Here is a 27430-nt window from a genome sequence, read left to right as displayed (position 1 = left end):
GAAGAGTGCTATATAAGTATTCGCAATTATAATTATTAAATACAATTTCCTGCATTAGGCATTTGTCTTTTCACATACATCTCCATAAGACACACAGACAGGGAGAGAAGCTTGGGGTCAGAGCGCAGGGTCAGTCATTTTTTACGGCGCCCTTGGAGCAATCGGGGTTAAGGGCCTTGCTCAGGGCCCAAACAGAGTAAGATACCTCTGCCGGCTGTGGGATTCAAACTGGCAACCCTCCAGCCACAAGTCTTAAGGGTTTTATTTAAAATTCAAAAATGACTTGAAAATTTTTTTGTCGTAAACCGTTTTTCAAGTTGTGCACCTGAGCAAAAGATGATTGCCAGGAGTCATTATTCGTTTTCAAAGAAAATAGAAAATTCAGAGAATGCACCTAGGCATCTCTTGAGCTTCATGACAAGAAACATCTAAACACACCAGGATCTTAGGTCTTACTATTCTGTTCTGGGTTTCAACCATGAGATACAGTAACATCTGAATTGCGTCCCCAGGAGGTCAGTGTACCTACCAGATTAACATTCTTTCTCACATATATTGGTATTTCAGGACTGTTTGTTGAGACCGTCTTCTATTTAGCATTGGGAGTAAACAAAGCATCAGCATGAATTCTAAATACCAAGAATTACTGTTTCAAATGCAAGGTACCTCAAAGACATCAATTTCTTGTACTTTTGTACACAGCAATTGTATTGATTAGTATATCCTCACACTTTTATTGGCCACTTTCTGATTTGATTCATTATTCACACTTATAAAAGTGTTTAGACCATACATCTTTTTAGTTCCTAAGCCATCAAATGTTGCAAAAACTCATTGGGAATTGTGGAGTACCAGTCAAACATCTGGGGCCAAAAGTAACGATATAACGTGGTGAACAAAAGCAATAAATAAAGCTATTGAAAATGATTCATCAACTCATTAACGTATATAACTGGCACATATTAAAACACATAGTACCTGACAGAACTAATCTTGGCACCCTTTGTGTTTTTTTGCAGGTCAGGGGAACACTGCATGATGCTCTGCTTACCTAATTACCTAGCATTTATACTAGTAAAATGTCCTCAAAAGACAAGCAAACCAACGTAATGCTGTATAAGTTGCAGATAACACCTCAAAGGATTCACACTCACTGTACTGTTGCAATATGGGTACACTTGTTTAGTGACAGTATTCAACTTTTGTCAATGTGACATTATCACAAAGTTTATTGTATTCAAGTGCTGTTAAGTTTTTTGAACAGATTTTGTTCAAATACAGAAATCCATGCTTATCGGTTCAACATTCGGAGATTAAGATTGGGGGGAAAAAAAGCACACAAGAAAAGAGAAATACCAAAAGTTAGAAGCTGTTACACATTTCATATTTAATTTGTAAAATAAAAGACTCCGATCTGTATGGCAAAAGTTCTTACAATGTATGCCCAATAAACCATACAACATGGAAACAACAAGCTCCTGAGAAGGCTTTACAAATCTGCCAACCACACCCCCTTATTTGTTAGGCAGCCAGTTTCTTTACTGAAAATGATTTTTGGTGGGTTCTGAGTTGGAACAAACAATAACTGGGATATGAATTAGCAGCAAGTCGGTCCTTTCACAATACAGTTTTTAGCAAGTAAACAATAATGATCTCCGAAATACCATTTTTTTTCTGTCAGTTGGATAAGTATCTGTATAGAGGATCCCAATAAACTTCAGCCAAAGATGGCAGGATATATGGAAATAGTCCTATACCATTACTGCCCTTTTGACTTTCTATACTTGCTTTGAAAGACATGCCCCACCATCCATCCTACTGTGAAAATGTTTAATGTTCAATAAAGAAAATGGCTGATGTTCCTTATTGGAGCCACTGAACTTAAGGCTTTTCCAACCCACTTCAAGGCAGCACAAATGTTACAATGATCCATTATCTACCTATTAGTTATGTACTTAAGGAGCTGGCTGGAGCAAAATTCTGCCGTGGAGATGATCGGATGGGCTGCAGATGAAGAGCCTTGTTCTTGTTCATTAATTTGAACATTGTTCATCAGCTCTAGCCATTGAGGGTCCCGCTGGATCACTTTAATTTACCTGCTTTATCCCTGGGAAACAATGAATCTGGCTCAAGTAAGTAATACAAACTGTCAAACATAAATAGAACTGTTCTGTACCTTCACCTTTAATAAACTGCAATTTACTGGATTTCCCAATTAAGAGAATAATTAGTTGAACTGTTTCAGGTTGAAGTAAAACACAAAAGAACCTTTGGCCCTAGAAGACCCGAGTTTATGAACACTATATTAGCATACATTCATAAAAGAACCAGTTTTAAATCACACCACCTGCATCTGAAGAGGAGTGTGTTTGTAACAGACAAACTGAGTCTGGCATGGCGAACTATGCCTTGTCTAATTTAATACCAGTGTCAGCTCAGACTCACTGGGATATGTGATTATTGTTTGCAAACACCGCAGATTTGTTTTCTGCTTAAATATCATGAATTCTTTATTACAGGATGACACTCAAGGAAAAAAAATACCTCAATGTAGGCAAGACTAGTCAGTGAAGGAATTAAGAATGAACCCCAGATGAGGAAAAATAAAGACCTCAAAACCAAATCACACTCCTGATACCTTTCTTAAGGAAAAAAAAAAATAATGCAGCGCAAAGATCATGCACAGTTGGCAGAAATAAAAAAAGAGCAAGAGAATGTGCTCATGTAGAAGCGCCTTATGTACAGCATAATGCTGTAATACAGGTAAAATAAAAAGACTCAATACAGGTGGTAATACTGACAATTGTTTTAAAAAACATACAAGCAGGTGCTACACTGAAAAATGAGCAATGACCTTTGCTCCCGACAAATCGCTTGGAGCGTAAACCTCCTTCCATGTCATGTCTGCTTTTTCGTGATCCTTGTTTTGATGATTGAAAGTCCTGTGTTAGGAAGCAGGGACACAGGAGGATTTCTTATCCACGGAGTCTCGCTGACGGGGTTGCTATGATGAAACGGTGACGGGATTGAGAGAGCCGTTGCGACTGTAGAACTTGGAAAAGGCCTCTTCGAGAACAGAAGCGAGTCGAATCTGATCTGCCTGGAGCGGGTGTGGGGGAGATAACAGTCAGTCACATAAAGAAGCAAAGCGATGTCATGGCCGCCCAAGGAGAAAGGCTGGACGCTCTCCCCTGGAAAGGCCTATCTCAGTTCCTGCACTCCCTGTGTGCCATATGAAACTCATCTCAGAATTTAACCAGCCACATTCACGTGGCATGACATAGCTTCATGCAAAGCACAAGTCATAACTGCGATCAGCCATTTAAGATAAAATTTCAACTTGAGCGCAGAGCTTTTTTTTAATATTTCTTTTAAGTTCCATCAAACTATTCAACAAACAGATCATATTCTTGGCATTAACCTGGCAAATTCCTGACCTCGAAGCCCATGAATGTTTTATGAATATACATAGCTGCACGCATTCCAAATGTCTGTTCTAATGTCTTGGGTAGGCAGGAAATTTCCAAGAAAATTAATCAATAATTAACAATTTCATCATCATTTTACTAGATTAATGGGTTGAGACCAATTTATAAAAGATGTTTTTCCTAAGAAGTAACATATGTTCATTAAAATTGTAAAAAAAGAAAACTATGACAGAAAAGTAATACATATTGACTACGACTAATATGTGCTGATTATGTGTTTAAATTGACTGCAGCTATTAACTGAGACAGAAATTAAGTACAATAATTAACAGTCAAATTTTACACCAGACTATATTTGGTAGTATTGGTTTTCCATTAAATATTGTCATTGAAATAAATAAAACATCTGCCATATTGCCACAGAGGGACACTGATGCAAAAACCCACAAATTTCTATTGGTATAAGATACTGTTATGACTTGGTATAGACCAGGTGCCTTGTAGCATAGTATTAAATTATTTTTTTAACTTAGACTCAAGTTATCGGAAGTATTTCTCACTTAGCAACAGTGGTAATTTATCAACATTACATACACAAGAACATCCCAAATAAATTAATCAATAAGAATAGGGCTCCTAGATTATATCCCTCACTGCTTCACTTTATTCTTGGATACTTATCAGGGAATCCCAGAATGGATGTCCTAGGATTTACTTTGTTGTGTAGCCAACGTTTCCCAGTCTCTGCCTGAATGCTCATCAAAGAATAAATCTTTTGCCGATACCTTTCCTCCAGCAATCTTTCAGATATGTCAAACAAAAGATGGGATTTTGCACAAAGGAGCACTTTTCTCCCTAAAGATGCCGCAAAAGTAAAGAGCTCTTCCAATTTAACAAGTTTAATCTCCATCTTAATGGTCATGAGCCTCTAAATGAAAGCCACTACGCGTTTTACAAAACCAGCGCTCAAAGATTTGTAGCTTTTTCATTGAATGCCATTTGAAACTTGGCAGCACCTCTGGAAGTTTGTCACTTGTGGACAATGCTTAGGGGCCCATGTGGTACAATCCTCATTTGGAGTTCTCATCTTGATAACCCCTGCCAATGGGGACCGGTGGATACCCCATACAGTACCTGCTGACCGATTTTTGGTTAACTCCACATCTGCTATTTATGATAGGTGGAATATATGTCCATTGTTTATAGGAGGACTGCAAAAAACCTGGGTGCAATCCCATCTGTTGCATATGGCCACCTGCTTACAACTAAATCTTGACAACATTGATGTTCCTCCCACAGAAAGCAAAACAAGCACCTGAAAGAAATTCCCAGTCTTAATTCTGAAACTAAAAGAGGATGACACAAAAAGCCGGTCTTACCTCACAAATGAATCCTAGTTGAACCAGCTCCACAGCCAGCTCCTGAACATTCTCATCTGGGAAAGAGATTTAGAAACATAATTGCACAAGTCGAACAACACAACTGAAATGTCATGTCATTTGCCAAACCGCTTTTATGCCATACGGTGTCGCAGGAAGCCTGAGCCTACTCGGCAAGCAATGAGCGCAAGACAGGGTACACGCTGGACAGGGCGCCAGTCCATCACAGGGCAAGTGCAAGCCAATCATACATGGGGACAATATGGAGGCCACGATAAAGGCCAAGGGGGGAAATTTTGCCCAGACACCGGGACAACTACCTACTCTTATCGAGAAATGCCCAGGGATCTTTAATGACCACTGAGAGTCAGGACCTTGGCTTAACATCTCATCCAAAAGACGGTGAAATAAAAGTAAAAAACAAAAAGGTTTATAAAACCAACTAAATAAAAGCAAAACATTTAAACTGAAAGGAAACATGAAATGTACTTATTACATCTGGCTCTTTCAATTATTCTCATTATCTACAAGATCTTCTAGATACCAAACTGTCTTAAGTGCTTTGTAACGTTTTGTTGAGGAACATCTCAGTGTTTGGTCACCAGGGCCTAAAGAAACTGGATATCGTGCTCAATATTGTCTGAATATTTCTGACAAAACCTACTTTTAACTTCAAGCTATGGGTACAAATTTTAATGTGACACCTAAGGTGATGGAAAAAAATTCTTATTCAAATTACACTGGGAAGCCAGTAAATGAAATAAGTACCTGTCATGAGAGGGAACAAAATCTTTAACTGAAACTCCAAACTCCTGCACCAGAACAGTAGGTCTAATTCATTTTATAATCATGTGTAAATTGTACAAAATCTTAAAAAGTTTCTTGATCTGTGCACAATAGGAAAATGTGACAGTAGAAAGAACAATTAGTGCTGTGGTTGTCAACAGAATAAAGTCTGTAACAGGTACAAAGTCTTCAGATAACCCCTACACCACACTCTAAAAGAATACTATTAAAAAACGTATACTCAATTTTCCGGTTCTTCCAAACTACTCAACTGCTGTACTTCAATACAACAAGTTCCTCAGCTGCTCTATTGATCTATTATTATTTAATTTAGGAGCTGGCTGTAGCAAAACTGTGTAATGGAGTAGATTGGATAGGCTAAAAACTGGTCTACAGTATTAATATTATTATTTCAATAACACAGTCTGAACAAATATCCACTGGAACTAGAGTGTAGATAACAGTACAATGACAAATTGTGTTTAACGTTACATAAAGTTTTGTTTGCATAGTTAATGCATTCAGACAGTGAGCTCACTGAACTGTGTGTCATCACTGATGGGTGTGCACTAATAAAGATTTTCTTGACTGATATCTTATGGTGACCTACATGCATCAGCTAATGCAAGCATTTAATGTTTGATGATGCAGGCAAAATACTTTCAACAAGTGAAACAGTTTCAGCTGTTTAAAACATTTAAAATGTAATCTTATTACATAAAGTGAATACATAGGATACCTGTGCATGTGAATAGAAAGTATTGTTCATGTATTTATTCTCTTTGGATAATAAAAGTAGCACTCTTCTGCAGTTATTTGTATTAAACCGACACTTAAGTTTAAAAGCATAATAATAAGTTCCTGGATTATTGATAAAACTGACTGTACCAAAGCATCTATAAACTTTATGAAGCCTTGTGAAACTACCAAATGACAAAAACCATTAGGGAATGAAGTAAAAGATTTTATTTTCAACATATTAACAGGGTCTGAATAAAGCTAAACTAAGTTAAGAAAAACATGTACTCCAGTTAATATTTATAGTTATTCTACCAATACATTCAACACTCCAATACTCCTACTCCAGTCTTTATCATAATTTTAATGAATCCACGCAATTTTCTAATTGCTTCTTCCAATTCAGGGTGGCAGGGATGCCAGAGGCTATCCCAGCAAACAATGGGCGCAAGGCAGGGTACACCCTGAACGGCCCGCAGGTCCATCAGAGGGCAGATGTACACGGAGACATGCACACACTCACACCAGGGCCAATCTTTCCAGAAGCCAATTGACCTTCCAGTATGTTTTTGGACTGTGGGAGGGAATTGGAGCACCTGGAGGAAAACCATTCGAACATGGGGAGAACACGCAGATAGCAACTCAGGTCTAGAATTGAACCCAGGACCCCAGCGCTGTGAGGCAGCGATGTTAATCACTGCAACACCATGCAGCCCACAGTTTAACTCATAAATATATTCAAATATACATCCATACCAAACCTGACAATGATGTAGCTGTCACTATTCTATCTAATGGATCTATGACATAAAAACTTGGATAACTCAAAATTTCCTTCATCTTAACTGTGACAAGACTGAAGTCATGCTTATTGGCACCCCAATCAACTTTGTAAAGCCGGTCCTGTAACCCTATCTGTAGATGGTTCCATACTTGAGCTTCAGTCTAAATTGAAAAACCTTGGGGTGATATTCGATTCTGGCTATTCGACCCACATGTGCAGCATATTGTCAAAACATCTTTTTTTCACCTCAGAAATATCGCTAGACTATGCCCTATGTTATCACTAAATGTGGCTGAAAAGATGATCAACACATTTGTTTTCTCCCAAATTGACTACTGTAAGACTCTACTCTCGGGGGTATCTAAATCTACATTGAACAAACTCCAGTATGTCCAAAGTTCGGCAGCCAGAATCCTTCCCGGCTGGAGTCTTGGAGTCCTTGAATCCTGGAGTCCTTGCACTGGCTTCCTGTCAAATTCCGTGTGGACTTTAAAATCCTCATGCTCATCTATAAGGCTCTGCATTGCTTGGCACCTCAGTACCTGTCTGAACTATTATCAACCTACTCCCCACCTCGCAACCTTTGCTCTTCTAATTCTGGTCTCCTAACTGTCCCTCAAGCTCCTCTACACTGTATGGATAACAGGGCCTTCTCCTCTTATGCTCCCAAGTTCTTGAACTCTCTCCCCAAGGATATCAGAGAGTCACCATCTCTAAAATCCTTCAAATCCAGACTCAAAACCTTCTTTAGAAGAGCCTTTACTTAACTGGTTCCAATTTTTACCCCTCTGCTCCTACTATACTGTCATTCTTTTAATTTATTATTGTTGTCATTCTGTAAAGTGCTTTGAGAAGTCACCTTTAAAGGTGCTATATAAATAAAGTTTATTTATTATTATTAAAATAAATATTAAAGAAAATTAGATACACATGCATTTCCTTAACTAAATCAACTCTGAGTTAGTCCATGAAGCATATGAATAAATTTAGCAGCTGATGTACATACACTCATTGAAATATGCCTTGATGTTTCTGCATTTTTACAGCCACTAAGTTAAGGACACAAAACGTAGCCATATGACAGAGGACTGAGGAAGCTCTCACTGATAATACCGCAAATGATCAAACAATAACTTTGGAGTACAGAGTTAAAACTAAAACTATTAAAACTATGTTTTAAGTTGGACATAAAACTATGTCCAAGGCCTTCACCAGCTGAGCCACTCCTGAATACATTAAGGTTTGACAAATGCACAAAATAGCAACCTTTAAAAAAATAGCAAGGGCAAATATTTGGTCTATAACATGGGTCTAAGAACTATTAATAGATGATTAAAAACATTTAGTGGTAAAACTGCTATGTTTTCAGCAGCTTCACAAACACAAATGACCCAATGGGATTAGGAAGGGATTAGGAAGCATATGGATTTGTAAGTATATTACTTTAGAAACGATTCCCTCATTGTAGGAAAAAATAAACAACTGGCTTAAAATACAAGTGAGCTCTTGTTAGTTAGTAAACATGTTTTGTCAAACTTGAAAGTAACTTTTCTGAAAAAAATGGAATACCAATGAAATAGCAATTATAATTATAACAAAAAATGTTTCTTTTTTAGTATTAGAACTTTGGACAATTATTGACATACATTTCTAAAACTGAACAAAACAAAAAAAATACTTACTGGGCAGCAAATCACAGCTTAAATGCCTATTTAATTTATCTTCCAGTTTCAATAATAACGTCAGCTGTAAGGGGAGAAAAACAGGAAAGTTACAAATTATTGGAAAAGGGGAAATCAGCAGCTGCACATTGCTTTTATAAAAAAGAGTTACACTAGCTAAAACATAAAAATTATGCTTAAAATTTAAGAATCTTCTGTAAATCAGAATCATATTTGCCAGTCATTTCCATTCAGTATTCTGCATAGAAATAATTTAGGAACACTTAAATCAACCTACCATACAAGTTTCTTGAAATTCTCCCCTCACCAAGTTAAAAAAAAAAGTTATATTACCCTTTCTTTAGGCAAAATACAAACTCTGGTAAATCCCCTTATTTGATTACCAGTGCCAAAACCACAAGGCATTCTTTTTATTCATGGTGTTTAATAGAGTTTAATATATTTTGCAACCTTGAATTTGTGCTTCTATAACTAAGAAGGCCTATAGATTAAGCTGCCATTCACTGAAGGACAAAATTTGACCTGTGTTGCTTAAACACACTGCATGTGGGAAATTCTACATTTTAAAAGCAACAATAGAGTGAAAAGAACCTTACATGGTGTTTTGTTCCTTCGTCTACTGGCTCAATATTGCATTGCATCTGAAGAATCTGAAAGAAGAAGATTATAATTTAAACTGATATATTGCCAATGTAAAAAGGAAAGTTACCTCACTTCTGGTTGTCACCAAGTGTTTCTGCATTATCCCAGCAAACATAAACATTTAGTTTTTAAAATGAGCTACATCTTTATATTATGCAAGAAAGAAGGCGCAAACACTTTTCTTACTTCTCTATCCCAACTAAACACACAAAAGAAGGAGCAGTAGAATTCTATTTGCCTGAAATTTTCATTTCTAATATTATATATTTCAGAACCTTCTGGTTCAACTTGTGCTGGTGTCTCTGACTCAATTTTTGTAGAAAGCACTCAAATTCAATTGTTGTTTAAATGTCATGCAGCTAAATTCCAAGCAGTGTGCCAACTGAAGACACCAAGACGGTTTTCCGAACTCATACATCAGAAAGGCCACCGAAACCAAAATTATTCTGCAGCTAGGATCACACATTCTCCCTTCTCTTAACGACAGACTACTGTTCTTTTAAATTTTCTCCATTTATTGGAAGTTTCATTTCACACCTCTCTGCACCCATTCTGACTTCACACCTCTTGATTGGCCTTTCTTTCTGTCCCCTGCTCCCGCCTCTCACTCCTTCTCCCTCCCAACCTTTGTTCTCCCGCTACTAGTACCTTTGCCTACTGCCCTGTCTCTCTCACACCTGAAGAAGGCTCCACGGCCAAAACGTTGTGTTCTCTTTCTTCTTTTTTTCAGCATGGAATAAACCTATTACTTGTTCCTTTGCAGCCTACGCATGCTGACGCAGCTACCCACCTGAACGACATCCATTTTCGACAAGTTAAAGACTTCGGTTATTTTTTTGTGCTGACTGGTTAATAGAGTTATTCGGGCTAGGAAGTTTTAAATATATTCCAGGTTTAATTGGAAAAAAACCCACATTCTTCTAGAAATCCAGGAGGTAATCTGGATGGGCGCGCCCATGGAATTGTCAAAAAGAATGAGCTTTGAATTCCTTCTCGTAGTTTTCTAGAACTGGACAAAAAGGGTGAATTTCCTCAAGGTTTAAAAGATGCTTTCAGACCTGCCAACCTTGAAAAATTACCACAGTTTACACGGACACAATATTAATGAGGACCTTGACCAAGAATGGGCAAAAATTCCAGTGCCAAAATGTGCAACACTGATAGAGACTTACAGCTGTAATTGCTGCCAAAGGTGGTCCTACCACCTTTGTTTTTTATTTTCAATTAAATTAGTCAAATGTTTTTTTTTCCCGCTTTGACATTATAGAGTACTTTGTGTTTGTGTTCTCAGTTAAATACATCATGGTTCCATGCTGTAACAATAAAATGTGAAAAAGTCTAACGGGGGTGTAGACTTTCTTGTAGGCACTATAATTCCAGCCATTTCCTTCAATTGCTCTAGCGCTTCTTACCTTCCTCATTTCCAGCTCAGCAGGCTCAGGTGTGGGGGTTTTGACTGAGGGAGGAATGATTGGGGACTTCACAGCTTCCTGCTGGGGCTGCTGGGGGCATGGCATTCCAAAAGCCGTGAGGGGATAGATACCATTCCTGTGGCATGGCAGAGAGGCAGGGAAAACAATATCACACTGCAGTAACTATATTTAAAATTTTAATCACACATACAAGTTTTAATTAAAGAACAAAATAACAATGGTTTATGGCCATTTTCCCTTTCAATTTTAGGTGAAGAGCTTAATGATTAGAACTTGGCAAAGAACTAAAACACAGGTGGCGAACATCAAATAATGGGTTCTAGTATTAGACGGGTTATTTTAGTAGCTACCATTTAAAAAGACAGCTGAAATCACAGTTTAGATGGAGAATATGCAGCCAGACAGAGAAACCTTTGGAGTTTCCGCTAATCAATTTTGATGGAGCCCTGCTGTTAAAATCAACTAGACTGCTGTTGCTGGAAGTATGGGTCATGACAACGACACTCAATGGGTTGCGGTTTCCATTAAGCTGCAGTGTACTGCTGCATTATATTACTAGTCACGGCTCATGAAATGAAAGATTATTTTTAAGAAATTATATATTAAGAAATAGAGAAAAAGATTTAAATGAACCAACCATAGTACGACACCCGGTTTGATTAGTCTGGAAGTTAAAGCTTTTAGGTCTTTCTGGGTTTTATTTTGTATAAAGTGTCATTTTCCCTTAAATTGTAAACTCATGCACATGTATATGCGCTATCATTATTGTGAAAAGCAGGAGAAAATATTCTATGGAAGTTCAGTTTCTTTATAATGCTGTAAGTACTTAAGTCTTACCTGACATCTTCTAAAAACTTGTCCAGCTCAAGAGCAGGAAATTGGGAAAGCCTAAAGGCAAGTTAAAAAGGTTACTAATTAAAATTAACAATTTAGATAAAACAAAGTAGATAAATTTACAGTGTACAATATATAGCACTTACATTTTCACACCTTCCAGAATATAAACAACATACTTATAAATACAAGTAATTACTATTTTTAATGATAACAAATAATCCAATATGATTATATATAGACTAGAATTGTATCTGAGGTCCAGGTTACCATGACCTTTACTGGGAATACACTGCTATTTCATAATCAAAGCAAGATCTTCAGCAATACGTTTGGGATGCACTCACAACAGGACATGACATCCTGCTTTCAAAATAACACAAATAAAAAACACCAGTAATTCAGGTGCATATAAGTTTTAAACTAGTACTTTGCTAAGTCTAGAAAGGAAACACCCCATGTTCAGAAACAGTCATTTATGGTTCCAATATCACTGATCCACACTGGCTGAAGATCGAAGCCCCTAGAGGTTCAAAACATGCAGGATACTCACTTCAGCTGCACCCCTTCCTTTCGTTCAGCTATTACCAGGTTAGGGTCCATGTTTTTGGTTATTTCTTCTAATGCATTTTCAGGAATCATATCTAGAGGAACAAGAAAAGAGCAACAAACGGAGGTTGGAAACAGCCTTTTTTGCTAGCATATTTACCACAGTTCAATAAAATTCACACACTGTCTTTTTGACCGATTACCTGGTTGAAAGACTCAACACTATTAAGGCTTTGTTTTGCTTCTGTTTATCAGTTGGAACCACGTCGGTGGATTTCTGCACGTCTGCCTGTGTTCAAACCTGTTTTCTTCAGGAACAGATGAGTCTGACACTTATTTGTACTACAGTATATCTGATGAAGACTAAAGTTGAGACGACAAGATCCAAAACAACGTTTGGTGATTTTCTTGATAAAAATGTACAATTTATCACCTGGCAGTAACACCTTCGACACCTACTGCGTTAGACCTCATAAGCAAAGCAATCCTGGGCATGTATTGGTTTAGTGGTGGTTGGGACACTCTTCCTTTTGTATGAATATGTTAAAAATCAGTGCCTTAGTATGGTCACTGGGGACACTGTTCTGTTGGCAGTTGACAGTTGGACACTATTCCTGATCCTGATTACTTGATCATGAAAGGTTCCATGGCACTGCTTGCAGGATTAGGGATGTTATTCCCCATTCTGGCTAAATTCCATTAAGTGCCTACATTTGTCCAACCCAAAGTTGCACCTTAATTCGACGTGATGCAATTTCTAACCTCTCTTCTTGACCTGAGCTGTTGCGCACCCTGTGCCTTCAAAGAAGAGGACGTTGGGCCTCTTCCTATACAGTTTCTAAAATATTTTGGAATGCTTCAGGATGAAAACTGCTACATAACTCCAATTGTTTAATTGTAATTTTACAATTATTTCAGTTGATCTTTTTTTTTTGCCGTCTGCTGTCCAAGTATACTATTTAAAAGTACTTTCTTTAATCCCTTTTGTCAAGTGCGGGGTGAAAAAACTATTTCAAATATAAAAGCAAGTTAATTTGGAAAATTTATATGAGAAAATCATGTAGTCCTTCTGACATGAAACAAATATTAATGTAATATTTCAATAAAATGCTATGGTTACAGTAATGCTTCACAGTGAATGTAGATTACAATGATGACATGTATTCATATATAATCAGCCTGGGCTCACGCTGTTCTTTCAAGAATTTCACTCAGCCTCTGCAGAGTTTCTCATGACTCATATGTGCACTTCATCCCTATAATTTGTCAGAACTAATCTTTAGATTTGTCAATCTTATCAGAGTCATGCCCTTTGCTTGCTAGTAACAGACTGATCAGACTGATTAGCCACAATGACGTATCCCAGGCTAACCATGTTACAGTCATTACTGACTCCATCTAGAGAATGTATATCCCCATCTACTGAAGCTCAAGGAAGAGCGGTGGGACTATCTGGCAGGAGTGGCACTGGATCATGAAGGTGAAGCTGAGTCAGACCATTCCATCACGTGAAAATGACTTCATGGCTTCAAGCTATAAGGTTTCAGAATGATTCCTGTAAAGTCCACTGTAACTGAAATGCATTAATTAATTCACTCACTATGGTTTAACTTACAGAATACTAAACATACCTCCTTTGTAGAAGTAGTATATATGACACCAGTTCAGAAAGAAAAAGTAGATGCCTGTTGTCCATAAACCTGCAATCGGTGGCTTATGCTAAGGACAGCCAGACTGCTGAAATACTCACGCTGATGACTGACAATGCAGTGGGCAGCCAGTAGTTTCAGCTGGGGCACTTCAAACAGGGCCTGGTGGAAGAGGAGCTCCCTCGCTGTCGGACGTTTAAAAGGATCTGCTTCCAAACACTTCTGAATAAACTCCTGGAAAACAGGACATCCAGATGTCAATGTACCTTTCTCCAGATTTCAGAAAATACCAAAATAAATGTTATAGTAGCTTAAATGGAAAACATTAGCACCTTGTTGAGTTATGCAACTGAAAGGCAGTGAAAAAAGTATTAGCAGTATTACTTGAGGACAAGCTACTGTATGATCATTGGCCATCAGAACAAGGCAATTGCCTTGGAGGAAAACAGAAAAAGTGTTTCAAAGATAGATACTTATTGATTATTGATCCCGTGAGGGAAAGTGCAGAAATAGGTATAGGTAGAAATAGGTATAAAAAGATATAGGTAACACAAACGTGAAGAACTAAATGATCGATATCAAGTCTTGGTCCTTGATAGAATTTCATTTTGGAAGAATATCTGGAAAAGGGCCAAGCATTTTTAGACCCAAAGGGGACTGAACAAGGAAATGAGAACGCACAATGACTGGACTGCACTTTATACAACATATTTCCTAAGACAACCCTTTCCGAAGAATTTGTAGATCTCGTGTTGGTCTTATCAGTCTCCTTCGGGTTCATGGAAAGATCATCCTCAGCCATGAGGGATAGGCAGGGTATGGATAGGTTCATTTTTTTCCAGAAGAACCCCAAACGCCCTATAAACTCCTCCACTCTGTGTGTTTTATAAATAACCAAACACATCAACGGTTTATCTTCTATTTACTGCCTTTCTGTAAGGCTGGTGTTTCTGGCACAGAATGGTTGTTAATGAGGTCTTTATATCAAAAGAGTGATAGTTATTAAATTAAATATTAATTTTACACCAGAGAGAGTCAAATTGAAACTCAGTCCTACAAATATTTAAGTCAAATTGTTCAAATACATTCTCTTGGTCACTTTTCTGTATTAAAAAATGGTTTTATAGCCCACAATTCTTCCTGTTTGATGTGATATCTGTCAACTTCAATAGTAAATAGTAAGGAGACAGTATCAAAACTGTATTTGACACCATATGATTGTAGATTGTAGAGTTCTGAGTTCATACACTTACTCTTTGCAAAGGATCTTCCAGGGATTGAATGGCACTATTTATAGCTTCCTGTGATACATAGGAAGACTCTCCATTGCTCTGGATTTCAAGCACAGCCATCTGAAAAAGAAAGCAATCTGGGGTCATCAAGGTTTAAAACTAAGAAATTATGTCCCATCGAGACTGAAAAATAATAATGTTCAAGTATTGAGCTATATCTGATAAATTAAATACTCCATGGGTCTAAAACAATGCTCCTTTTGCAATGGCCTAAAAATCACAGAAAATGTAACGAAACCAAGCCCAGATGGACTAAATTGGTAAAAAGAAACTTTTAAGGAAAATGTGCACTACTCGCACAAGCAACACCTTTAACTTCCAGCCGGCCATTAGCTGCTAAACCACTAAGGACATGAGTAATCTTAAGGAACAAACAGTAAGGTAAAATACACTCTGTTCCAGTGGGTGAGGCACTTCTCCACACTGTTTGGCTAATGCGTATTGGGTGACCTATTTGCTGAATATGGGATTTTAATAACACATTGTTACTAGAATTGTTCACTTACCTCTAAGGCGCACATTCCAAAGGAATAGATATCAACTGCAGTTGTGACATCTGCAACAGCTGCAACAAGATAAACTATGATGAAACGGCTAACCAATGACAACCTATCTCATTCTACAATGACAAATATTTCTAAATTTGACATTTCTGATTTTCATTTGAATAAAAGAAAAATCTACTCAGAAATCATGGATATTTAGTATTTAGTGTAAATTCTACAGCATTCTAATGCAAGATGTGCTACACTCTTGTAGAAAAAAAACTTCCGATGCTTATTGTATGTTTAAAAAGAAAAAAAAGAAAACCCTTACATTAGAACATACATTAGAACCCGACTAGAAATTTTGCTGGCATAGTTTATACATGTTCTTTACAAGATGAATGCACATTGAATATTATTAACCATATTGTATTTATTTTTACTGTATCTGCTAATATCTTAATACCATATTCTTCAACTAATATTTGGTACACTCTCTCCCAATACTGAATAGTTATTTGGCATAATATCTCAGGATAAAAAATATAAAGAAAAACTTATTTACTTTCAATACAGATGTATAAGGCTCATGCAACATATCATACTTCTGGATCATACTTCTGGAAACAGATGACTTGACAAACGGAAAGTAATGCAAAACTTTATTTAGATGCCTACAATGCCGGAAAATAACAATTAGTCACTTAAACCTCTAGGATTTTAAAAGGAGGTGTTGTTAGCTCTTAACCGCTGTGGAATTTACAGAGTAAGTTCACTGAATATTAAGACAGTTCCAATTTGAAAGAACTCACCTCCATACTCAGGAGCAAAAAAGTGCAAATTCTTCTGCTCCTCTCGACACGTTTTGACATGGTTATTGATAGTATCAGGTGCCACTGTATGGAGGAAAAGAAAAATTGCATTTCAGATGCTCCCATAACCTGTTTTTTTTACTTCAGGTCAGGCTGGTAATGGATTTTGCCGTCTAAAACATTTTATTGAATGAAAAACTGTTTTGCTGAAGCATGGTCAGTCTGGTTGACCTATTGCAGTTTCATTATCTGTGAATTTGAAACCGCTTCTTCATGTAGGTCACTTCACAAAGATGTAAACTGGCTCCCAGCCGTTCCTATCCCTGAAACCCTACACCTACTGTTACTGAAAGGGCTTTAAGTCTTCTTTCCCATCCACATCAATACAATTACTGCCTACATGCTAAAGCCTCACATACCTGAACCAATTTTGATAAGTCCGTTATGCTGAATAAAGATGGTGTCACAGGTTAGGTTGCCATGAATGATTGGAGGATCACATGAATGAAGGTAACTGGAAATAAAAAAAAAAATAAATAAAAAATGAGAATTCTGGGACATTAGACCAATGCTAAAGAACATATTGTAGAAACTATCTTTGCTACACAAAACAGCGCATTAATTAACAAAGTTTACATTTGAAATATCTGGCTAAAACGTCTAATCTATGTCACAAATGAACAGAATTGTGGCTTAAACTGGGATGATTTAAGAAAGCTTTTAGAAGGTTATATCAACTTGTCTACTCTGACAAGTTGAAGCAAAGCCCTGGAGCACCAGATATGGGCGGTCCCTCTTGGCGTACATTTTTAACCCACAGAATCTGAGACAACCTTCTAATATTGTTATACAGAGTTTGCCATGTTATGTAACTTTATTGCAGCTTTCATGAAAGTGTAAAAAAATTCGAATGTGCTTATTTAAACACATTCTGCCAGATTCCTTGCAGTTAAGAAGGTTATTTTGTCCAGTTTATTTTCATTTCACTTTGGGCACATGAAAAGGGAAAAACTGAAGGCCCATGTTCCCACTGCTCCAAACTACCCATTTTCAGATACACTAATGCATAAAGACAAGGCAAAGTGCACTTACATACAGGAAGCTGGAATACCATATCAGAGCAAGACAACTCACCTGAGTGCTGACAATATCTGAGTGCACCACCTCTTCCAGGCCTGGGAAGAACAAATATATAAAATATATAAATAAAAATAGTGTTTCGGTAATAATTATGTCTACAAAACCAAACTCAAAATGCAGCAGCATCATAATATATAATATACCAACATAAACCAGTTAACCTAAGTTTAATGACTCAAGCTGGTCTGATTTATGCTTTAGCTGTCATTGACATTTTTTTAGTGATATTTATAAAAAAGTATTCAAAAAATGTATCATTCTGCACAGGGCCTATATTTAGACTAGCATCACTAAAATATCACTATAAAATGTCAATTTGAGAAAAACACCAATATAAACACCCATTTTTAAAATGAGAGATTGATTTGGTTGCATCCATTTTCCTGTGAATGTGTACAGCACAACAAAATGCTTCATAGAAAGCATGCGAACTTAGTAACACAACATTCAGAAAAGGTATTAGTGGGCTGGCTGCCCGTGAAAGCAAACTGAAATTGAGTATACAGGTCACTGCAGCTACACATAAAAAGGTTTTTTCACATTGCAATAAAGGCTTTTAATTGTCCAATTAATTTTGTTTGAACCTAGCACAAAGATGTAGCACAAACTGGCTTTTGCACTGAACATTTATCTACTTCAAGACCACTTAATTAAGGTTAAAAATCATGTTTTTATTACTGGTTTAATAACACAACAGTAATAAACCCATCTAAAACATTTTACCACATATTCTAAAATATGTATTTATATATAAAAACGTACAAAGGATAAATTATCACAACATACCTTCTCATTCATAGTCTTGTGGTTCTTCTTTGTCTTCTTCAAAAACTGCTTCAAACTACCTGAAGACATGTATTCTGTAATGAAAATAACCTGGAAAGAAAAAAGTGAATACGCTGTGGTCATAATCAAGTTAGTGCTTATTGTTTCATAGGCAGGTTCCTTTTTTTCACAGAATTCAGTCTTCACAGATGAGACAAGAGAACAAAAAGGCCTGAAAAATCTTTAGTGTGCACAGATCATTGGTCTTCTACAATCTATATGTTTGTTTGGATGAACCTTAGAGCGGACACAAAATCCCAAATGCTGTACTGAACTATAAATTTATTTTATCGCCAACTCATTATTTTTCTGGACTGAACCCTGATGTAGTACTGTACCATTGGAGAGAGCCTTCTCAACATCTTAATATTTGGCAAAAATATGTTTTTCTTTACTGTGGAATTTGGATATAGCCTTAACTTTTAATTTTTGTATCTCCCAGGCACAAGTATAGCCTATAAAAATTATATTCATTACCTGTGATTGAACATGATTTGTTCACACTTTATTAGTATATTGAAAGTGGAAAAGTAGAAAGGTATCATCAGTTGATGTATTACATTGACTTCCATGAGTTAATATGTAATATTTGTTATTCGTTATCATCTGGAGCATCTTATTTTTTTCGGTTTGCATGACATGCTTCATTGCTATGCTTTAAAAACAAGTAAACAATGTAGAAAGCTCTACAGCAACAGGTTTAAACGTACTTATACTTCCAAGTAAATTACACAGTATCGCTTACCATAAAATGGTGCATAAGTTTAAAACGTCTAAAGATTTAGTCCTCAATATCAAATAGAAACTCAGAAAACATGCTCAGTTGTACTGAGGAATACTTGCAAGGGTCACTTTATATATGCACATAAAACTGAACGCTAAAGGTGTTTTAGCTCTACTTACTCTAGCCCGGTTTTCTTTCACATCTGCCCAGTATTTGTGGAATTTCACTATGTTCAGGTGCTCCAGCTGGATTAGGTTATCAAAAACTGCTTTGACCTTCTCCTGAAAAAAATGAATTAGAAAAAAAGGAAAACTTTACTGAATAATCTGAATAAAACTGAATAATCAGTTATTGCAATTTTGTTTTATGTTAAAAGTCATTTTTTAGTGTACAGTACATAACAGCACTAGCTGCTGCTTACACATTTATTACAGCCAAAAAAAAATCCAATAAATTAGATAATGGAGGAATGCATAGCAAAAATATAATACCACTAGCCCACAGAGATAGTGAGAGACCACATGGTTATACCTGAATATATCAGGATTCTCATTACTGTAGGTACGGTATACTGCATTCACCACATCTGATTTTGAAGTTTAAGATAAAAAAATATATTTTATATTTATATAAAAAGAACTAACAGCTGAGAATGTGCTTCAGGAGACATTTGTGAAACCTGATCTGAAGGTATTTGCTTTGATATTAAAATAGCTAGATTTCACCCTGACAAGAAGCAGATTAAAGCTGTTGTATTTTGCTGTGATGTACACAATATGCCACAGCACAAGAAGTACTATGTGCAAGCACATTTCTACTTCTCATTTTAACAGATGAACATCCATTTCTCCAAATTTGGTTGAGTAGAATTTTTTTTAAAATGTGAGAACTTAAAACCAGAGCTGCAGTCCCATAATTCTATTTTGTAGGTCGCAGGTAAGATTTTTGAAGGAATATCCGAGACAAATAATTTTAGGGCAGCACAGTGGAGCTGTGATTAGAGCTGTGGGCTACAGACTGCAGGGCCAAAACATTGGCAAGACACACTGCCTTTGTACCCTTGAGCAAGGTATGTCATTTAAACTGCTCCAGTAAATATTCTGCTACAGTATATGACAGAGTACTCCCCAAGTCACAGATGTAAATGAGAATGTGTTCAGTAAAGGTATCAATACCTCGCTTAGAAAATTGTGTATAATTATAAAAATCAGTCCAGATATACACAACCAGATACATTCCAGAATGCAAAGGAACATCCTACTTCGACTTTTTAAAAGAACTGAACCTGTTTAGTCTACAAAAGAGAAAACTACCAGAGGACCGTTTTCAAGTATTCAAAATCCACAAGACACTGACAGTCAAGACTTTAGACTTCTTAAGAATAAAAAATGAAACACAAGGCGCAGGCCATTAGTGGAAAAGCAATTAAATGTTAACACAAGTGCTTATATTCAGTCTGAAACAAGCCACCCAACCATGCAGTACAAGAGAGATTGTTTTACTGAATGGGTGGATGAAATCTTTAGATCAAACAGCTAGCTACTAGCAACAGGATAAACGAGTTGATTGGCCTACTCCTGTTTCTGATTTTTTTTACTTTATTGAAGATACTGTTACCAGTAGTAGCAGTGGATACAGTAAATTATTTCAAATGTGCAATATATATTTTTACTGTACCTGCTCTTCTTGTTTAACACTAACATCTATTATACCTTTACTTCTGACAAATAAGCCATGGTACATTCACAAATATCTAGTGACTAGAAACAACACAGCACGTTATAAAATACTATTTAACATTGGTCCAAACAACTTAATTCACTTGGCTCTACCTGTACACAGGGTGGTACAGTATAAGAGTGACATAAGAGAAACCAATTCAATTTTAAATCTACTCCCAGTATCTACATGACAGAGATTCAGCAAGACATAAATGAATGATGAAAGCTGCAGTTCTAATGAGAAAACATATCAGGTAATATAAACCCATGAACATAGGAGTGCAAACTCAGAAGAAGCTAAAGATTATAAACTCACCTGATTATGTCTGCCGCAGCATAGGAATAAGTTGTTTGCATTGCAAAACTGATGGGTCATTGGAATTGTAAAATTCAGCAGGTTTGAATTGTGTCACGCTCGCGTTATGTACAATACACACATACTAGCTGATCAAAAGCGTCACCACATGATTTGAAATCCGGCCCAGTCTTTATTTCAAAATTTGAATAGACATGGTTATCAGGCTGAACCTGCGTGAGCTCATGAATAATCACTGACAATCTGGACAGGAGTGTTAAATAATGTCCTACCTCTTGCAGTTTGAAGTTCTTCCTCTCGGAGAACATCACCTCATTCCACACCACCTCCACCCCTTCCTCGGTGTCCATTGCCAAGTAGGCACTATCAATTCCTGGCACGTTGCGCTGGTTCACCTGAGCAGACAAGAAGGTTCCGTGAGGGAGGAAAAAAAATACTTCAAATGCTAATCGGGACATTTAAAATGTACACAGAGAACAGCAAAAACAGGCTGAAACCTGGCCCAAGACAGGGAGAGTGGCTGCAACTGATGTTTGATTAAAATACTTGATTTTTCTATTTGTGAGCATTAGTTTAATGTTTGCTTGATTAATCTATGTATTTTTAAAAATGGCAGTAGTCTGAATGAAGTTATCTCACACAGTAATACTTTCATAAAGACCAGGCATTAACAAACAACACATCTTATATTTACTGTTCACTTATTTTGATTATTATTAGAAGATGAGACAATCATAAATTATTCACCCTTCATTAAGGCATATGTAAAACTCAGCAGGCACAGCATTACAATTCTAGAAATAAGAAGAAGTTACACTTACTTCTATGGTGCCTATATGTTAGCTGGATAAATACATAAACTATGCAACTGTGGCTGATAAGCCAATTAACGGAGATCCTGTGGCAGAAATCCTATTGCAAACTTCAGTCTACAAGAGTAGCAGTCGTTCAGTTATTTTCTCCAATTTAAGAAACTAAAATTGTTCTTCAAGTTATTTTCCTTTTTTACTAATCACAATATATACAACAGGAGACACATAAGAGTGGCACGTGAATTGAAAGTCTAATTGACTCAAATGCCGTTCTTGGTTACATTATTTCTTCTATCTCAATTCACAGAAAAGCTTCAGATGCGTGCCGCTGATCATGGGAAATGATCACAGAACAGTTAGACCTTTATCTCGATTTATTAATGATACTGCTAAAATGTAAGCAGAACTATTACTGATGTCAAAGTATCAATGACACGCAGATTTGCAAATACAAGTGAATAAGTTCATTCTTGAGGAAAATGATTTACAAAACGCACTAGATTCAAGCTACAGTGTAAAACACTTTGAGGCCCTTCGAAAAGTGTGTGATGTGTTCATTTTTATTGTGACAGTTGCACTAATTAAAAAAATTGGAGATCAGGATACAAATCTGTTGACTCTGAGACCCTCCTGATGAAACCAAAAATATGTTTTTACATTCTACAAGAGGGAAAAAAAACGGCTATCACTCGCTGATCTTCCAAATCTTCACTGAAGTAAAACGTTTCACTTTCAGAAAACAAAAATCACAAACTATTTTTTACAGTACCTCTTCCCTTCGTTTCTGCCATCGCCCACACGGGCTTTCCTCTAGGATCTCGGACTCATCCTCGCTCTCCTCCTCTTCGTCCTCCGTAGCTGGGGGGCCCTGGGCAACCGCCGACACCGGAGGAGACATGGAGGAGACTCCCGGAGCAGCTGACATGGACTCGGGCTTCCCCTCCAGGCCAGAGGCTGGAGCCGACTTCCCATCTCCCTCAGACATCCCTCCTCACAGCTGCAGATCCGGGCACCTTGCGTCTCGACACGGACAGCTCCGCACTGCAAAACACAGCAATCACACTGCTCTTCAGCTGCAGGTACTGTAAGGCCCCACATACCGGAGTGGGGCCTGAGGTCACGTTTTAGTAAAAAACAAGAAACTTAGACTTGATGGAAACAATTGATGGCTCTTAGGTTTGTTTTAAAATGGAGGTGTCACCTCTTTAATGTTCTCAAACAGGCAGATGAAAAAAACAAAAAAATTGCTTTAAGTGTGGCTAAAAAATTTCCTCAGCTATTAGTTACAGATGTTAATACATTACATAAGCAATGATGATATGATCTGCGCTGTCTGCAAGTTGGAAGCCCAAACTAGAAGTAGTTTGGGCTTCCGTTTCCTTTATCATGCATCTCGGTCTTGATATGTTTGTCTTGCCAATGTGTTTTCTGAGATTACATGTCACATTGTTCACCTCAAAACTTCCTAAAAGCATGCCATTGCTGAAATACTGATATAATGATCAGGAACCGGTCCTGCATTGCGTTTGTTTCTTTACAACTCCTCCCCTTCAGCTGTGTTAGCAACTAGGTTACGCGCTCAATCTCCTGGAAAATGTGCGCTATTTTGACTTATACATCTGTGGGACTACAAACTGAAGGCTAACTGATAAGAAGTTGCCTTGGATCACTGCACTCAGTTACTTTCGCGTGGGAATTTGTCACAGGAATTTCAGATATTTGTAAAACTAAAGATAAAAAAATTGGTTAGCAAGACAGTAATAAGGTGGATCTTGGACCACTGTTGCACGTTTCTCACACTGAAGAAGAAATCATGAATGATCCAAACAAGCTGCTTAGTACCTGGTGAAACTGATGGGTTAAAAATGGGTTGAATGGGTTAACTGCGGTGATCACTGAAAAGTTATGTTGAAGAAACATCAAAATGTCCATCAGAGTTTCTTTTACCTCCACTAGTAAGTTCCATGAAATACATAGGTTTTTTATTGTGGTATATATTTCACCTGCCAAGGGTGAGCCTCTGAATTCTGTATAACTGACAGGTTACGGGATCAAACCCCTGCTGTAGACACTGATCTAGTCTACCCAGATGTTGACGAGGACCAGTATAACATGGATTAACCTTACAATGTACCAGTAACCTATCCAAACAGTGGGTCACATGTTGTCACATTTAACACTACAGTAACCCGAATGACCTCTAGCCCCATAAGACATAATGCTCTGACACTTTATCTTTAGCTATATTTCACAAATCAGACATCCTATAAATATGCTCTTCATACCCATTTGCTTATAGCCATACTTCCTATTTAGTAAAATCAGGTAAATGAAAAGAGAAATTGCACTGGTTACACACAGACATGTCACAGAAATGGTTAATTATTAGAATTGAAGCACAGTAGTTGTCAATCAATCTATTTTTTACTATTAGTGAAAAAACTACTATTAGTTTAAGGATACCACAAATATTGTTGATGTGTCCTCTAGTCTAATGAGAGACCTTTATACTGCTTAGAATGCTTGCATTCAACAGATACATGGAAAAACACTGCCTGGTATTTTTTGACTTAGTAGGAGAACAACAAGCTTTCTAGGAGACTATTCACCTCTCCTCTTTAATATAAATTAACATAATGATGTGCTACAACTAGCCTATTTGAATTTTCAGTATGTGTGGGGACAGCATTTGCTGGCACTGGGAGTTAAAGAAATCAAGTTTTCAAGTTAATCCTGTTCTGGTTCAGGGCAGAAGACAGACAGAATTCCATTCCACAGGCCTACTTTGGGTTGTTTGCTGAAATGCCTTGTCAAGTCTAATCCAAATTTCTGACTGTTCATCATTGCTCTTAGAGTCAGTACCTGGCTACAAGTCTCCAGAAGCCCCCAGTGCACTGAGACCACCTAGTTGCCTGGCACTGCTGTGTTGCCACAGTAACAAAGCTATAGGGAAAGTGCCAGAATACATTTGCTACAGTAGAAGACTGTACAAGCAATACACACACATACACAAAAAATACTTTTTCCTGTTATTTCCCTCAGGTGTTAACAAAAAGAAGCTGGAAATGTTAAGTGTTGTCAGATGTATAAAAAGGGGAGCCACTCTGGCTATTAATCCTCACTTTTAAAATAAAAGTACTCCAGTTGTTATTGATAAGATTCAGTGAACATGAAATCAATGGTGGCTGTCACTGTATCATGCAAAGGTAATAATTAAAATTGGATTTGTACTTTAATTGCTTAATGATGCATGTCTGCCACTGCATAATGCAAAAAGTTACAATAAAATCTAGATTTATGCTTTAATTCCTTAATGATGGATTTGGATAATCAATCTCTCCCACTAAGCACGTCCTCCAGGTATTCCTGAAAAATTATCCCAATACTAATAAGTGTAACAGCAGCCCGCGGAATCTTCAGGAACTCCCACGGAATTGTTCTTCAGGTGATAAAGTTTTCTGACCACTCAGGATAAAGAAACCCTCTTGTCAGTGGTATTCCCCGGCAGACAGCTGTATTGTTTCCAAAAACCCAGGGCTGCAGTGAATTCAGCTACTCATCTGCGCCATGTGCTACTTCCACATAGGCGGCTGCTACTGGAAGGCCAGTCTATGACCAAAATGCGCAATTTGTGGTTAAGCGATACAGAAATGGAAAATTATTTAAAAACGTTTCAGCAAATGAAAACTCTAAAAATTACAATGCAATATAAATCTCATCCCCAAAGAATGACTCCAACCTCTATACTACTGCAGTACGCAAAACTATAAAGTTGATCCTGACCGTCACTGATAGCTTCAGCTGCGAAGCATAATCAAAAGCTGTGTAATAATCATCACATTTTCCACATTCCTTTGAAGAAGCAGAATCCCTTCGATAAACCTTTCTTTTATGAAGCGCATGCCTCTTTTTTCTCGGTCACGAATGCATTTACCAATTTGATCACAAAACAGCCAGACCAGCAAACTAAATCAGAGCGGCGACTCAATCAAATGCAACGGTCACTCGGCCAGACGGTAGTTGACCAACAAGTCTGTTTTTAACACGTAAATCCCGTTTTACAATTTTGATATAAGTGACTAAATTGCCATTCCTATGCTAAACAATGAAAGACCAGTTTTTGTTCTTCGCAGATCACCAACTTCTCTGATCAATTGCGCAAAAAGAGCTGCGATATTTACCTACATTAAACTTCTGCTCAGCCGCATCATGACAGACATTGGGACACTGCTGTTTCGCATGTTTCAACCATTTTGTAATAGACAATTAAAATATACTGATCAGTTTTTAAAACTTAAATAAATCGGTCACCTTTTGCTTTCCGTGGAAAGATCCGCTCCACTCAGTCGATGAGACACTGCTGTCAAGTCAGCTGCGATGACAAGCAAGGAAAAGGAAGAAACAGCCGCCGGTAATTCCGTCAATGAAGATTTTCGTCTCGGTTGGGCAAATGTTCACCTCTCGTCTTCTTTAATAACCCTGAGAGTATTAATTTTCCCGGATTTATTGATTATGACTTTTATTACGAAAAGGTAACAATTATTTCAATCCTATGTGCTCCATCAGATGGTAGTTATTTCATACATTCGTTAGTTAACTAGAGCTATCAATTTGAACACGTTCGGATTTTAAAAACCTTTCTACCCACGAACAATGAACAAAAAAACTTGTTCCCATAACCACTATTTTTGAGCTACTTTGACCTAATAACGACGCCTACAAAGTCTGATAATGGCGACTGATAATACACAGAGAAACGCCATTTACTCTCTAACTTCATCACATCCTACACTGTTTTATTACTCAGGGCTGAGCGCTGATTGACAGTACAATTCACCAATCGTAGAACAGTTGCCTGGAAATTCTAAGGCTTGATTGGACTTAGGAGATCTCGCTCCGCCTCCGAGTCCTCTTTGCTTTGAGGAAATGGCAAACCGGGCTTTTCACGTTTGTGTAGGGCTGCCTAAGGAGGCGGGTCCAGGTACCAGCATAGTCAATGCCAACGCAGGGGCGCGTGAGAAATTGAGCTGCGGCCATGTTGGAGCAGAATGTCGCTCCACAGTGCACCAGCTTCCTTTTTTAGTAGGCGGTGTTTGAGCAGTTCTTAGTTTGTGTCCAAAAAAGTTTTGATATACTGCTTTATTACGTCATGAGGCTCGCACATATGTATGGTTTATTGTAGAATGTATTGTAAATTAATTATAACACCAGATTTAAGACGAATTTCGTGAACTGCAAGTTTATTTTTTATTTTAAAATTTGTATTCATAATTATTGTGCATACTGTGATATAACTAAATGGGTGTCTCATGCAAGCACTTTGGCTACTATGTATCCATTTATATCCTGTGTAAAGTCTTTATACTTTTTACTATATCATATCTTACAATCTTCCAAAA

The 27430-nt window shown here is 37.3% G+C and overlaps 1 protein-coding gene across 2 annotated transcripts; it reads right to left on the bottom strand.

The window, feature by feature from the left end:
* Window positions 1–1362: 1362 nt before the first annotated feature.
* nrbp1 (nuclear receptor binding protein 1) lies at window positions 1363–26829 on the bottom strand. 2 transcript variants are annotated; one of them, XM_088932778.1, is made up of 18 exons: window positions 26343–26829; window positions 22801–23072; window positions 21492–21614; window positions 19362–19463; window positions 18420–18509; window positions 17628–17668; window positions 16913–17007; window positions 16494–16577; window positions 15703–15761; window positions 15158–15256; window positions 14006–14138; window positions 12260–12350; window positions 11710–11760; window positions 10852–10987; window positions 9394–9447; window positions 8798–8861; window positions 4808–4863; window positions 1363–3100 (listed from the first exon to the last, which is right to left on the bottom strand). In XM_088932778.1, exons 2-18 carry the CDS (start codon window positions 23014–23016, stop codon window positions 3005–3007), a joined length of 1590 nt encoding a protein of 529 aa, XP_088788904.1. In that variant the 5' UTR covers window positions 23017–23072; window positions 26343–26829; the 3' UTR covers window positions 1363–3004. The 2 variants fall into 2 exon arrangements, with proteins under 2 accessions (XP_088788904.1, XP_088788912.1); XM_088932786.1 differs by lacking the exon at window positions 16494–16577 and having other exon boundaries at window positions 26343–26828.
* Between the last annotated feature and the right edge of the window lie 601 nt (window positions 26830–27430).

This window comes from Atractosteus spatula, chromosome 2 (genome assembly GCF_055471065.1).
Source record: "Atractosteus spatula isolate fAtrSpa1 chromosome 2, fAtrSpa1.hap1, whole genome shotgun sequence".
In the NCBI taxonomy this organism is placed as follows: domain Eukaryota; kingdom Metazoa; phylum Chordata; class Actinopteri; order Semionotiformes; family Lepisosteidae; genus Atractosteus; species Atractosteus spatula.
Note: the sequence above shows the minus strand (reverse complement) of the source record. Positions and strands in the feature narration are given on the sequence as shown.

What these genes read in the sequence shown, in the direction of transcription:
- nrbp1 (XM_088932778.1), bottom strand. Translation starts at nt 23,016, where the DNA reads ATGTCTGAGGGAGATGGGAAGTCGGCTCCAGCCTCTGGCCTGGAGGGG. An exon ending in CTGAGCTGGAAATGAGGAAG is followed by an intron (nt 9,448 to 10,851) that starts GTAAGAAGCGCT and finishes TTCTTCTTTCAG; the next exon opens with ATTCTTCAGATGCAATGCAA. An exon ending in AAGCTGTGATTTGCTGCCCA is followed by an intron (nt 4,864 to 8,797) that starts GTAAGTATTTTT and finishes TCTCTTTCCCAG; the next exon opens with ATGAGAATGTTCAGGAGCTG.